The following is a 15034-nucleotide window of genomic DNA, read 5'->3' as shown; positions in this document are numbered from 1 at the left end:
CAAAAAATCAGTCTCCACCATTTAAAACCCAGAAATTTTCACTTTGAACAAACAAACAAACTTCGTGTCTGTTTCGGAAAAAAAAAAAAAAAACATTCGTGAATCCCGCACCGCGGAATGAGCTTCGGTGGACGGCAGAGCGGCGGCGGCTGGAGAGTGGCCGCCCTTGCAGGCAGGGCGTGTACTCTCTGCGGGTGCTCCCTCCCTGCTTCACTCCTCAGGCTGCCTTCCTGGCCCTCGTGGGTACTTGAATTTGCACCCCCTGCTTTAGCCATGTGGATCCTGGGCCTCATGCGGTGGAAGAGCCTGGAGAAACTAGGCTTCCCCGCCCCCCCCCCCCCCCACCCGCCGGAGGGCTGAAAGGTGGTTGCCCTGGAAGCTCATGGATTGCCCATGGGTGGGTGTCCTTCTGGGCCCCAGAGGCAGTGGTCAGGGCGCTTTCCCTGGGTACTGCTGGTCAGGTGATCTCGGATCTCTCACGATGAGACGGTATTTCCCCTTGGAGTCTCTGTGTCTTCATTTCTTCCTATCCTCCCTTAGTCCCTTTGTAGGGCTTTTGATTGTAAGCCACAGAACCAGATTCCGGTGAATTTAAACAAAGTGGGACTTTAATGATAGAGAACATTTTGATAACTCAAGGTATCCAAAGAGAAGAAAATGATCTGGACTCAGAAAGTTGAGGAAACCAGGAATACTTGGAGGACCATGGGCGGCAGGAACTAAGGAAATTGATAAAATGCCTCCAGATTTTTTCCCATTCTTTGTCATTCTTCTTACGTGTCGGAAGTCCCAGAGAGGAGAAGCATGTTGGCCTGGTCCCTGTCCTTGATGAGGAGAGCGGTACACTTTGGCTGGCAGCCCCTCCTAGATGACGCACGATGAAAGATTTCCCCACGTGGAGGTCTGGGTGCTGTTCCAGGAAAGGGGGCCGGCTGTGGGTGGGAGGCAGCCCGAGGAAAAACTGCTCCCTGCCCCTCTTCCCAGGCTGGTCAGGAGGAGGAGACTCAGTGCGCCCTGTAAAATGCGAGAGAGGAGCCAGGAAGCAGTATTTCAAGTTACACGAGAACCAAATCGTGAGCGTGCCCTTTAACTGCAGCGAGGAAGCATGGGCCTCAGCTAAGGAACACGTTGAGTGACTGGAACAGACAAAGTGACAATTCCCGTCCTTGTAGCAATTGCTTGGGTTACAGCAGCTCCCAAGAAGCCATGCCAACCTCACATGAAACACAACATCTGTAAGTTCTAAAGGTTTCCACTCCAGTTACGCGCGATGAAAAGTTCTACAATAAAAACTTGAAAGGCCTGTGCTCACTCCAATTTTTACTAGCGATAGGGTACTTTCCATTGTCTTTTCAACTGTTTTTATAGGGTTACATCAGTTTGCATGTTTCAAATACATGCATTCATTTTATATGTAATCCTTTTTGATTACGGTGCTCTTATTTCTTTCTTTGCAAGATCTTGATTTTCAAAAAGCAGGGAAAATAAGTGAACAACAACAGCAACTAAAGTTGCCAGCGTGGCTGGAAAGGGAAACTGATGTTGCAAATGCGAGAGTCAGTACAGAGAGCCTCAGCTGAGTGGCAGGATGTGGAGAGAGAGAAAGTCAGAAACGGCTCGTTTTTTAAAAGGCAAAGCAAACAACTCACAGTGAAGTGTCCGGTGAAAATCATTTCTAATAATAGCTCTTGGTAGGCGATTCCCAGGAAAAAAAATCACCCGTGCACTGAGCAAATCAGAGCAGGAACACACAGGATGCTGGTGTGTTACTGAAGGCAACGGGGCTTTGGCGTTTACCTTGTGCCATGTACATTGATTAAATGCAGAATATATGCCAGCCATTTCTGACCATCATTTACTGTATTGATTTGTTAGCAGGAGAACTGTAATAAAAAAGCCATTGATTTACTGTCCTTATTTGCTTATGGGCTTCTTTGGCATTATTAATTTTTCACTCTTCCTTTCTCTTTCTGGGGGATCATTTCTTCTAGACAAACGCGGTGCTTCGTGAAGTTCGAAGAGAGGGGGTCCCCACGGGAGTCCGGAATGAGACCTTGACCGCCATCCTGGGCCCGCTCAGCACGCGCCAGAGCCTGCGGAGGGAGTGGCACGCCAGGTGAGTCCCCGAGCGGGCGCCGTCGTCCCCGAAAAACAGGGGGCTGTGCCCGCCTGGCGCAGCCCTTCCTCGAGGCCGGTCTCCTCTGTCTCGCTTGAGGGGCCTTGAAAAACGAGCCAGTTTATGTATGTTTTCAGCCGAAGTGAGCTTCTCCTGCTCAGGGGACCCGCATGACTTCTGATGATCCGTGGTGTCCTCTGGATGTGTGTGTGAACACTAGCACCTTGAGCTGGATTCAATATAAGTACCCGAGGCCAAAGAACCCTTTTCATCAACGACCTAAAAGACCAGCGTTGCAGTTTGAGGGGTGTTGGGGGGGGCAGGTGTCTGGGTTGCTTGGAAGTCGTCTGTCTGTCAACCCCTTTTCAGAGCTGACCAAGTCGGAACTACCTTGGCTCCTGCCTGATTGGTTCCTTTGCACGCACACTTCCCTGTGGCTGCAGACCTGTCGCTGGTGGAAAGTTCGTGCGAATCACCCGTTTTCACAGCATCGGTGCTTGCACACCGCATGCCACGGCATCCTGCCCCGATGTGGCAGACAGGTGACGGATGGACAGCCGGCACGGCGTCCCCCGCGGGTCAGAGTCAGCCTTCAGGGCTGCAGTTGGTGAAGATCGTTGAAATATTGCGCGTCTTTGAGCAGGAGGGAGAGGAATGGGGACGATGAGGCCGTATGTTGTCTCCGAGTCTTATTTGAGGCTTAAAAATTCTGTGTGCTTGGGAGTCAGGAGTGTTTATTGATAGCCGTAATATTCTCCAAATGAGTTCGTGCAACGGAATTTGCGATAATTGATGGCTTTACTAGTAACCATTATCATAAAAATAGATTTGTCTGAAGGAGGCTGAAGAAGACCATTTTCCAAGGGTAGGAGACAGTAAGGAGGATGGACTGTCCCTTGTGATTGGGTACCGGGAAGCTTTTTCTCCCAAATACGTGTATTATCTCTCAATTCAGGCTTGCCTTGAAACAATCGTTTTAAAATTCCCAGGGATGCTCTCCCCTCTCCCTGCTCTTCGGTTGTGTGGTCAGAGTCAGTAACAATCTTCAACCGCAGTCATTGCATTTCCCATTTAAGTTTCAATAATTACGTTTTAAATTTTCTTCGTGTGACCGCGTAAGGGTGTGTAGCGAGGAAAGCATGCAGGTGTCATTAGATGATGCAGTGTCGGTGTGGGGACGTGGAAGAGGAGGCTCCTCTCTCTGGGCTTGACCTTTCATAGCTTTGCCCCCTGGTGATTCTTATTACACGGGGAGGGGAGAGAGAGAGAAAAACTGCCCTGTACCCTTCCTCCCACCACCCCCACGCTCTGAAAATGGCGCAGCTCAGAGGCCAGACGTGGAGAAGGAACAGGAATCTCCTAATACACCAAATCATCAGACGACGTGGCCCGTTTGGAAGGAGTCTGGTCTCAGCCGCTCTGGCCCGTCCTGCTAACAGTTTCGTCGGGGGCTGCAGCCAGGGTCGAAGTCGATGGCGTCTAGCATCCGAAACAAAACTTCTCCAGCCCTTCGTGGGAGGGGAGGAGGGGAGGAGGGGCCGACCGAGCTGCTGACACACCGCAGACCTTCCTTAAAACTGACCCCTGGAAGCACATTTCAGGAGGGTGCTGTCAAGGGGAATGCCGCGCTCAGAAGGAAGAGTGTCCTCAGAGGGTTAACTCGCCCTCGTCCTGTGCCCCCCACTGGGTGTTTCCCGTCCCGGGGGCCTAGCTCAAAGGCTCACCCATATGATCTGATCCGGGTAAACAGACCATTCCCACTCGGCTTTCTTCTCCTCATCAGAGCCGCGTCGGGCCGCCAGGAGTCGGGCACGGCTGCTCGTGGCCGTCCTGCCCCCCCGTGGGGCACGTCCCAAAACACCCACTGCCTCGCTCCCCGCGCACGGCCCGTGTTCCAGAGCTCGGCCTGTTGTGTGCGTGTCGGAACTGCACGGGGAGAAATGTGCTTTGACAGAAAATAATTAGCGCTCGCCAAAGGCCAAGCGGCAGGCTGCAGTATTTTACTCTCATCAAAGCTACCAGGGGATCAGTTAGATTAGATAACAGAAATTTTTTTTTCCTCTGCAAGTTAAATACAGATGACTGTAATTACCTTGTATTGCCCATTAGAGAACGCGTTATGAATAGTCCGACTTCAAGAAATGTAGGTCGGCCGGGACTCTGCAGCTGGCAGGAGCTTCAGTCCAAGTCGGCTGTGACCGAGGCTTCCCGCCTCCCCTCTTCAGCAGGCTCATTGGTGATAACGGCATCGGGGAGAATTGGACTCGAAGCTTGTGACTTGGTTTTAAAATATTGATGGTGATCGCCAGTGGGAAAGGGGGGGGCGCAGAGGGAGGGTGGGGGTGATAGATGGTGCAGGAAGGAGACAGCTCGGGGTGGTAAACACACAGTACAACGTATACATGATGGGTTAGAGAATCATACACCCAAAACCTATATAACTTTCTCAGCCAGTGTTACCCCCGTACAGTCAATAAAAATGTTAAAAAATAGAAAAAAATGTGTGTCTCTGCCAGGCCAGGAGCCAAGCCATTGTTTGGGGACGACTCGCTGAAGTCTCGTAAACTGAAAGCACATGTTCCCTGTAATTTAGCTTCTGGAGGAAAGTGTCAATTCCGCGAGACTCGGGGTAACCGAGTTTGTCACAGTGTCACCCCCCCGCGATTTCAGAGGCCCGCCCGAGTGCCGTGGGTTTCCCCTCGCCGAGCTGGGTAATCCCATAAACAACCCTGTCCAAATAGGCTTATTAGGGCTGTCGGCGCGCTTGCCCGGAGCTGGATGATTCCAAAGGGCGTCGGGAGGAGCCCTGTGAACGCAGGGTAAGTGTTAACAGAAGTGGTCCAGAATTTCTGGAGACTCGGCTTTGTTTACCCAGCCCGCTCTGCCTGACGGACAGCGCGTGATAGCTTTTAAAGAGCGGGGCAAGCCCCCTGCTCTGACCCCTCCTCGACCCCCGCAGCCCAGAGGTCAGCCTGCAGCTAATAACGTCGGAGCTTCCCCGGGCCCTACCGTAGGGAGAGGCTGCAGGAGAGCAGCTGGAAGCGCTGGCTGTCTCCGGAAAGGCTGTCTGGGGTCCCTCTCTGATAATGAAAATGATTACCAAATTATATGGAAGTTTAACCGCAGTCGTGAGCGAGCGGAGGGTGGGGCCCGGCGTATTAGGTTTGATAAATGGACTGTGAAGAGGCCCATCTGGCTCTCGACACCTCTCCTCCACCCCCCCCCCCCATTCCCTACCAAGGGGAAACGTTTTAAAATAACAGCAGTACATATAGACTCAATGACCCGTGCGCGGAGCTGGAATGGATTAAGATTTAACGGCGACAGTGGGAGAAATTATCATCTGAAAAGTGCACCGAAGAAGAGGTATAGCGTGGTGGCGTCCGTGCCGGGCCGTTCTCCTACGCGAAACGGGGTGAAAGCCAGCGCCTTTGTCTCTCTCTCACACACATCCCTCCCTGCCACGTCCTTCCCCGACGGCTGACCATTCTGAGGGCGTGCGCGCCCTGGAGCGGTTATCCGTGGCCCCCTTAAGGAAAGCAGTGGGCTTCCTTTGCTTCGCGCGTCTCCGGATGGGAGACAAGTACTTCCTTTCGGCCCGCTCGCTCCGCTCAGAGAATGTAGGCGAGTCACGTGCCGGAGCAAAGGGCTTTACGGGATTTGCGACCCCGTCAACGTCTGCCCACGGACGGTTCTGTGTTTCCTGGCACTGAACATACGTGTGACTCCGGCACACTCTTCTACTCCTTCTGCCCCTTGGCCGATTTTCTGTGAGAGTAAGGACAAAGCACCCAGCAGCGACGGAGTAGACCTGTTTGCTTCTTTCCGGCTTGCTTTTTCCAAGAGGCGTCCTAGGGATGCTCCTTCGTGCCAGCAGTGGGCAGGTCTGAAGCTCAGTGTTTGCCGACCGTTAGTGGAAAAGAGGGCTCTGTTTAAGGCTCTCTCCCAGCTTCCGGTGACCGGCGTCCTGGTTTCTGCCCGGTGACGCTGGAGTTCCCAGAGCCCCGCCGTCGTCAGAGGCCGCTGGCACCTCCCGTGACTCTCCGTTCCCAAGCAATAGTGCTTTTACATAACGAGCATTTTTGTATGTTTGGTGTGCCCAGCTGGCACCAAATGCCGCTGGAGAGGATGTGCTCAGCGGTCAGTTTAAGAACGTGTCCAGGGTCGAGGATGGACTCGGGTGCTGGAGAGAGGCCGCGGGAGGCAGCGGAAAGGAGGGCGATGGAGCCCAGTGGCTCTGGCCCACGCAGGAGAGCGTGGAGCTGTAGGCGTCTCTAAAGACTGGAATTGCTGTCCCGTTGAAAGTCCTTGTCTTGAACTACATTGTCTACCTAATACAGGCCTTGCCCAGACAAGAATTATATTTAAAGTCGAAATAAAGAACTCCTAAACATTATCCCAAGTTGGCATGCACCTCTGGTTTTGATTGTATGTGTATCCACGGGGATTTAAAATGAGCAGAAAGCTAGGCGATGGAGAATGCGGAGAGACGAGGGACTCTTTCAGAACTAATTGTGCTTTTTAACTTTAAAGCAGTGCCCTTAAATTTATGCTAAGTAAGGTAGGAATTCAAAAAATAAGACAAAAACCAGGCCATTGCGGTTGTTTAAAATTGAGACATAATTCGCTCTGCTCACTGTGGCTCGGTTGGGTGTCAGCCCACAAAGCAAAAAGGTTGCCAGTTCGATTCCCGGTCAGGGCACATGCCTGGGTTTTGGGCCAGGTCCGCCAGTCAGAGAGTGTGCGAGGGGCAACGAACGGATGTTTCTCTTTCTCTCTTTCTTCCTTCCTTTCCCCTTTCTCTGAAAAAAAAAAAAACCCAAATAAATAAAATCTTTTTTAAAAAACAGATATAATTCACAAAATAAAATTTCATATAACATAAACTTAATCATTTTAAAATATGCAGATAAATGATTTGTTTAGGACATTTGCGACATGGTGCAACCATCGCCATCATCCAATCCCAGAGGGTTCCCGTTACCCGGACACGAAGCCCTCCGCCCGCTGACAGCCGCTCCCGATTCCCCTCCTCCCCACGGACCCTGGCAACCCCTCACCCACCGGCTTTCTGTCTCCGTAGACCTGCCTGTTCTGAACATTCTATGTGATGAGCATCCTATAGAGGAGCCATACGGCATGTGGCCTTGTATATCCGGCTTCTTTCATTTTGCGTGTTGTTTTTTGAGTTCATCTGTGATGTAGCGTGTCAGTACTCTGTTCCTTTTGACTTACCAAGTAACACTCCCTTGTAGGGATGTGCCACATTTTGTGGATCGGGTGATGGATCTTTGGGTTGGTTCCACCTGTTGGCAGTTGCGAATAATGCTGCCGTGAACGCGCACCTACAGGTTTTTGAGTGGCAGGCTCTGGTTCCCTTGTGTGTGTCCCCAAGAATGGAGTCGTAGGGCCACTCTGTGTCCTGCTTTCGAGGGGCCGCCGGACTGGCGTCCGCACCTGCCACTCCCTCGGGCATTCCTCCCAGTGGTCCCCAAGGTCCCTTCTTCCACAACCTCGCCAACACTTGTTACTTTTTTTTTAAATTACAGACACCCTAGGGATATCGGTGTGGTTTTGATTTGCATTTCCCTGACGACTCATCATGTTGAGCACCTTCCCATTAGTTTTTTTATTCGATTCCCAAACTGGGCAGACTTGTAGTGGGCTTGTTGACTGGATGGAGTCTCAAAGGGAGCTGTTACCCGAAAGAGGCTGTGCCCACGTCCCACTTTTCATGGGTAGGGCTGGCCCTCCACTTACTTGCACCCGGCCCAGCTGACTGGTTTCTGGAGACCTCGTGCTTACAGCTCCCACCTCTCTTGCACGTCTGCTGCCACGGCCTCTCTGAGCTCTGCACGCCGAGAGGGATGAGGCCCCGATTAAAGGGAAGCTCTGTCCGCGTGCGACTCACCCCCCAACTCCTAGGCTCAGACAGGACTCGCTCTAACTCCTGTGTGGACAACCTCATCTGGCTCCGGGGAGCCTGAAAGTGGTGCTAAGAACTCTTTGAAGAAATGTGTGTGGCGGCGTCTTAGCAAGGCTTTCAGAGCTCCTCACTTCCGGCTGACAGTAACTCTCTGGACCGAGATGGCTCCGTGTGCGTGTCTTCCCCGCACGGGGCTCCGGCGACTCAAAGAGCTGCCGGGTTAGCACCTCTTTCTGGAGGTGCAAACCAGCCGTCTGATTACCGACCGTCCTCCGTCCTCCACACCCCAGCCCTCGCCTCCTGTCTCCGGGATGGGTCCACTTTGGATCTCTCTCTAAGGCTCCGAGATCTAGCTGTCATAAACCAGATGTTGTGACGAGCAGGGGTTGCTTTTCTAAGGGAATCAGCTCCAGAGGTCAGATCTGGGTGGAGCAGTCTGCGTAACTCACTCGTGCGGATCGACTCGGGCTCCAAGGTTTTCTCCGTGGATGTCTGGTTTCTCCTTTCGCTTCCTGGCGGGGCTGGGTGTGTGCACTTAAAGCGGACAAGTTGGTCCAGTCCAGCTTAGCAATTAACTATTAGTCTCTGAGTGCTTAGTAGGTACAAGTGACTGCTAGATGCTGGGAGAAATGTGTTACTTAGTAGGTACAAGTGACTGCTAGATGCTGTGAGAAATACCAAGATGAGCACAAAACAGCCTCAGTTCGGAAGTGATTTATGGGCTACTGTGGAGGAAGGCGGGGATGGTTAATAAGAACACAAAGGAAGCATGCCGATTGTTCTCTGTTTTGTCTGAGGCGCTGTAGGAAACTGAAAGACGGCTTAGCCATGGGCCCTTCTCCAGGAGAACTTAGTTGGTCGGAGCTTATGAAAAGGAGGAAGCTGTTGACATGGTGTCTCCCTGAGCCAGCCGTTCCTGATCCCCAGCCCTTCCTGGGAGTGAGAGACAACTGCATAGGGGAAGGAGAGGTGAGGGGTGGGCAGGGGAAGGGCCTCCCCCGGGCCATTCCTCTGAACTAGAGGCAGGGTTTCCAACCAGGAGGGGCAAAACTGAGGCTCAGTGTGACTTTGAGTCTACATTTCACCCGCTTTGGGCAGCTGCTCTTTGCTGGTTACCCGCTGATGTGTCCTGACGTGGCTTCAATGACGTCAGTGCAGCGATGTGCCCCAGCCCTGGGGACTGGGCATTGGGCCCATGCTAGGGAGCCGTCACCACAAAAAGGGGGCCCACCGGCCTTGAGAGTGGGCTGTGGGGCAGTGAGACTGATGGAATTATCCCCTGGGACAACACGTGACCGAGTCATCTGACCATGCCAGCTGCTGTCACTCACGCTACAGAGAGCGGCTGCTGCTCCTGGCGGAGGTGGCCGGGAGCTAGTTCGGGAGCTGCCCATTGCACCTGGCTGGCTTTGTCGGCGGTGGGTCAGGGTGGGCACGGGGAGCAGGTAAAGGCCATCCCTGGGCCAAGCAGGGGGGGCGCTGGCCCCTTTCTTTTGTAACCCGTCTGCTCCGTCTCCTTCAACAGTCGCAGTCTCTGCCTTCCGCTGCCCCTCGCAGAAGGGTGTCCTCCGTGTCTCCATAAATCCCGATGACTCCGTAAAACCTCCTCGTAAATGCGTAGGAATCGAAACATTGTATAAATTCAGGACAAGGATTAAACGAGTGTAGAGATAGGGTTACCTTTTATCCGAGCCGCAGCAGCTTAAGGAGTCCAGCGTTGTTAACGTTACTCCCATTGTTGCTGTCATCATCTCAGCGGTTTTATGGGGGACAGAAGCCGAGGGAATCACGCGCACCGTGTTTCCAACGCCGGCGCATCAGCTCCAGCAAGCCTGTGCTCCCGGCGGGCTCCTGACTGGGGCCGGCTGCTGGCTGTTCCCTCCAGGCGGCGCTCCTCAGACTCTGTGAGAAAACACCGCTCCCTTCATGTATTTATTCCACGAACGCCGTTAAGTGCCCGCTCTTTGCCGAGCGAGCGCCCCCCCAGATCCTGGAGGTGCCGCAGGGAAGGAAACCGGGGAGAACTCTGCTTCCACGGAGCCCACGTCCCGACGTCCCGGGCGGGCGGCAGGCCAGGGCGGGGCACCCAGGCGGGGCTCGGAGCGTTCCGCTAAAAAGCGTCTGTGGTCGCCGTGTGTGTCCTGTGTTTTAACAGCGGTCATCCAGCTGAGATAAAAAATACAGTTTTCCTTTCTGATCCTCGCCCTAAAATGATCATTGCAGTTCGAGTCCCAGTGGGTCGTCTGGATGCACTCGCTGTTCACGGAACCCCAGCATTCTGGGAGCCCCCACCCCAGGGAGCGCATAGCTCTCCCTTCTCCGTAGCCAGCCCGCACCCTGGCGCCCAGGCGACTCTACGTTCACAGACAGCTCCTGGGAGACGGCTGGGGGGCGCTGCCTGCCTCGTCGGCGTTGTGACGGCCGCGTGGTATCGGGTGCGGGGGTTACAGCTGCTGGCGGCAATCTGCCGGTCACACACCGATTCGGCAAGCATTTGAGGAGGCCAGCCTGGTGCCAGGCTGCACCAGGTTGCAGCGGTGGGTAACACCTGGGGAGGGGGAAAGGGTGGGACCGTATCATGCAACGAAGGCCGTGGAAGAGGTGAAGCCAGGATTCTATGGAAACTCTGTTCCAGGAAAGAAAGAGGCAGGTTCTCCTGGAATGTTCCTGCGCGAGTCTCCTTTGTGAGACACCAGCGTGAAACGTGCTGGCTGCCAGAGGATAGGTAGCTCTTTGTCTCTCTGAAGCCGAGTGAGAAAGGGGGGAGAAATCCGTAGGTGGTTATGGGTTAGTGTAGGATGCAATCTGGGGGGCTCCGCTCTCTCCGGTGGGCCTGGTGCTCAGCGTTCCATGGTGGGAGCGTGGCTTTTCCTTCCAGATTTTCTGCCGAGGGTGGGACCAGGTCGCCTGGGCGTGAATCTTGGACCCACTTCTCTAACCTCAGGCATGTTACAAGGGTAGATTGTAACCACACTAGTCACGTGGCCCCTCTGCATGCGGTTTTCTCGGTGGGAACTGGCCTGGGGACAGACATAGAACCGATTTCATAGGGCCGACCCAGGGGTTGCATGTCAAACACCCGGGGCAAGTCCCTCCTATAACACAGTAGGCATTCGGCGGAAATGACCCATCCTCTTCAGGCCAGAGCTCACATGTCGAGAAGGAGCCCAGCCACACTTACCCAGACTTGCCCCCCCCCCCCACTTTGAGAGAGGGCTGCGTGTGCGACCCCGGCCTCACGACGGGGTCTGAGAGTGCCGACTGGGCAGGGGGAGGAGCCCCGGCCGGAGCCGGGCAGGGAGCACTGCCCCGTGGGTTGGACAGACGGCGCCCCGGACTCCAGGGCGCGTCCCACCTCCAGCTGGCGGTTGGCTCCGGGCCTGTGCCCCGACTCTCTGGATCTCAGCGACTTCGGCCAGAAAAGAAGCGGCCCGGTCCAGGTGACCTGGAAGGGGTGCGAGGCTCTGACGAGGCGCGGCTCCCTGTGTGAGACACCGGGGAGCAGCGCCGGTGGGGTGGGGGGGGGGGGGCGCAGATGTCAGTCCTGGCGGCTTCTCCCTCCACTGTCCTTGTACCGATTTTAGCGACAAGAGCTGCCAACATTTAACGAGAACCCACTAAGTGCCGGGCAGCGTTTAGACACGTCACGTGGTGAGAAACGGAGGCATGGAGAGGCCGCGCAGCGAACAAGTGCTGGAGATGGGACCGAAGCCGAGACAGCCCAGCCCAGACCCGTGCCGTGTGGCCGCCCCCCCACCCCACCCCGGAGCAGTAACGAGGCTTTGCTCTCATACACACACGTGTGTTCACTCAGTACCTTGACCAGGTTCCACAAGGCAGGGCTCACAGACCTTCCAGGACCTTTCCCCGTGTGGGGACCCGCCGGTGGCCTCTGTAAATACCCATTTCCTCTGCTCCCCAAACGTGTTTCACACAGCGTAGTGGTGGGGGCGTCTCTCTCTCTCTCTCTCTACGAGGAGGAAGTACTTTCCAGCTCCTGCTTTGTAAATGTCTCTTATCGTGAGTCCTTTCGAGGGAAGTTGCAAACTTTATAGCGATGCCATTTCTTTTGTCTTGGTTACAATCTTTCGGAAGGTGGGAGGTTGGGGTGCCGATGAGAACATTAACGTGGAGCTCCCCAGAATCTGCTAAATCCTCTAAGTCGGGTAATCTGGGGGCTGGGTGAGTCATGGCTGATTTTAGTAGAACAGGGGGCATTCGTATCCTCTCCAATGGGTTAATTACCCACTGTACAGTCTGTTCACACCTAGGAAACAGTTGCATGAGGAGTAGCAACTGTGCCCTGTCTCAGAGTACCCCAGTGTTTCACAGATTTCCTCTGCAGTGCAGTATAGTCCATAGTCTGGGCCGTAGATGAAAGTGGACTTCCCATCGAGGAAGTAAATGGGGTGGCGAGGGGGTGAGGCACAGCTCCGCCGGCCTGTAGGGGACACTGTTGCCTCATTTATCGGAATGATCTTCCGTGTCGGGTCCCAGGACAACAAACCAACCGAACACGTCGAAAAACCAAACTAGGTCATTCTCCTTCCCACTGTTCCTTGCATGGTCCCAGCGTGTTTAGAACGGCCAGCGTTCTGGGGACTCGATCAGGCTGTCTAGTGAGCGTGCACGAAGGGGGACAGTCGAGCAGTCCTTTGTAGGACAGAAGTGATTGACAGAGCCTTCCTGGTCCCTTCTCTCCTGTGGGCGGGGCGCTCAGGTGGATGCTTTTTAGTTTAAGGCACTGTGTGGTCTAGTGGACCGTCCTCATTTTTGCTAAGATGTGCCCACGTGAAGTTGAAACGCTTCCATTCTACTGTAGTCTAGGCAAGTATCGTAAGCCTCCGAAGGGCATTTTGGAAGTTCTGACGGCCTCCTTCCCATCCACCTCTCTGTCTCCACTGAAAAAGCGGCTCTTTTCTGAGCAAATGAAGTCACATCTGCAGCGCAGGCGCACGCAGGGCTCCGCGTGAGCAGGGCGCCAGGTGCTCGGCCCGGCTGCCGGCTCTCCCGGCTCTCCTTCCAGACTGTCGACAGCCTCTGTCTCCGTCCAGGTGCCCGTGGCCTTGGCAGCCAACCCCCCACCTGCCCGGCCCGCTCTGGCCTCGTCCCGTCCAGAAGACGGGCCCTGGAAAGCGATTGCAATGAACCCTGGGAAAGCGTCGGCTTTGCTAAGGCGGCGTGCGCATGATATTGCTAGCTTGCTCCATTTCCAGTTTCCCCATCAATTATGCCATGTGTTTCATCCAGTTGGTGCTACCCTCCCAGTGTTAATTATAACCTACAAGACTGTTACAGTTAATTTTATGGCAAGCATATTGTCTCTTCAAGGCTCCAGAGCAGCTCATAAATTATCTTGAAGGTAAAATGTAACTTGGGGAACTAGTTATGAAAATTCCATCCATCTCGCTTAGGAGCTGCAGCTGCTCCTGTCAGCTGCCGTGCCGCGGCATTGTGAAGGAATTACGGTGGGTCAAGTTTAAGAGGGTTGGCCCGGGCTGTCACGGAGGAGAAAGGCTGTCCTGGCCCTGTCAGACAAGTACCTTCTGCCAGTCCCTGGTGACTTCACTCCGCGGGCAGGAAGAGGCAGCCGCACAGGTGGACGGTCCCCAAGCTGTCTGTATTCATTACCTTACAGAAACTTGTTGTCGGGAGGCAGGGCCAGAGACCTTGCCTCTTCTCTCTTGTCACGATGGGAGGCATCATCGGCACAGTGCGAGGGAGACGGCTCCGTCCCTGAGTCTGGGCTCGGGTCGGGGGACCACCGGAGGAGAGGGGATGGAGCCGTTGGAGACAACACCTCCCCGCAGCCCCGGGCCGGGCCCCCTCCCCGCCGATCCGTCTTGCAAAAGCCCCGGCTGGAAGGAGCACTTCACTCGTGGTTGTTATTTTTCCGTATAATCTGATAAAGTGAGATTTCACTGTGAACGAGCGGACTCGGAAATTGCCTCCTAAATAAATTAGCAGGTTATCTTATTGGGATAATAAACACACTCCTTTCTCGGTTTCCTCACGCGAGGGCTACGCTTTACATTTCAGCCCTCGGGGCTGGCGCATTATTATTTTTAATGACTGAACACAGGCCTTTCATTTAGCTTGTTTGTCGAGTTACTGTAAATGATCTTTCTGCTGCTGGTCCGTCGCTTGAAATTCTGCATGTCGTGCTCGCTGTACACTCGTTGAGGGGGCCTCTGAGGCCTGGGAGCGGTGCTCAGCCCGGCATCCTCTGGGGCACGGGGAAGGGGCTGCGGCAGGGAAGTCGGAGAGGGCGGGCGAGAGAACGTGCACCTGCGCGCACGCATCCCAGTGCGAGTGTGGGTGGCGTGCGCTCCAGCGGCACCGGCCTGGGCGGCAGGCAAGTGGAGAGCGCGGGAAAGCCAGGGAGATGCTTCCCGAGCTGGCGACTTCTCCCTGTGTGTTTAGGAGAATTTCTGCACGTGTTCTCACGTGCACTAGTCTTCGTACCGAGGGCCCCCAAGACCGTTACGCCAGGCTACATCACGAAGGGAAGGAGGGCTGGCACTGAGGGGCGAGCAGGGCCCCCCCAGAATGGTGAGATCTTGGCCCAGAGGGGCCCTGGGCTTTCCCAACAGCGTGTTCTTCTGAGCTTTCCCTGATCTCAGCGTGATCCCCGGATACTTGTGGGTTTTCTGGTGGGTTTTCTCAGACAAAAGGCTGCAAATACAAAATGTCTGCGGGACCTGGCAGTTCCCCTAGATGAGGAGGGGTGGCAGGGAGGTGGCACCGAGGTGAACGGGGCGTGTGCACCTGTCTGAGGTGGCAGCAGCATATTCCAGTCTTGCCGAGGAGGCCGACCCGTGTCACTGGGGCCTCCAGTTTCAAAGCAGTGCGGCGCGTCTACTGTGTGTGTGCATGAAGTCTCTGAAGTGCACGTTCGCAAAGACTCCAATGTGCGTACCTGTTATTCAGGCTAATCAGTGCCTCGCACCTGGAGACTGGATGGTGTGGATAGGACTCCGATATAGAATGGA

General features: G+C 54.6%; 1 protein-coding gene across 2 annotated transcripts in view; it reads left to right on the top strand.

The window, feature by feature from the left end:
• Positions 1–15034, top strand: part of FTO (FTO alpha-ketoglutarate dependent dioxygenase) — a 311141-nt gene that overhangs the window by 166304 nt on the left and 129803 nt on the right. For both annotated transcript variants that reach the window (XM_045819071.1, XM_045819070.1), the window contains one exon: positions 1992–2116. In XM_045819071.1, the coding sequence (XP_045675027.1) occupies positions 1992–2116 (125 nt within the window). The remainder of the gene's footprint in view (positions 1–1991; positions 2117–15034) is intronic.

This window comes from Phyllostomus hastatus, unplaced genomic scaffold (assembly GCF_019186645.2).
Source record: "Phyllostomus hastatus isolate PE091 unplaced genomic scaffold, TTU_PhHast_1.1 phas_scaffold_345, whole genome shotgun sequence".
NCBI lineage: Eukaryota > Metazoa > Chordata > Mammalia > Chiroptera > Phyllostomidae > Phyllostomus > Phyllostomus hastatus.
Note: the sequence above shows the minus strand (reverse complement) of the source record. Positions and strands in the feature narration are given on the sequence as shown.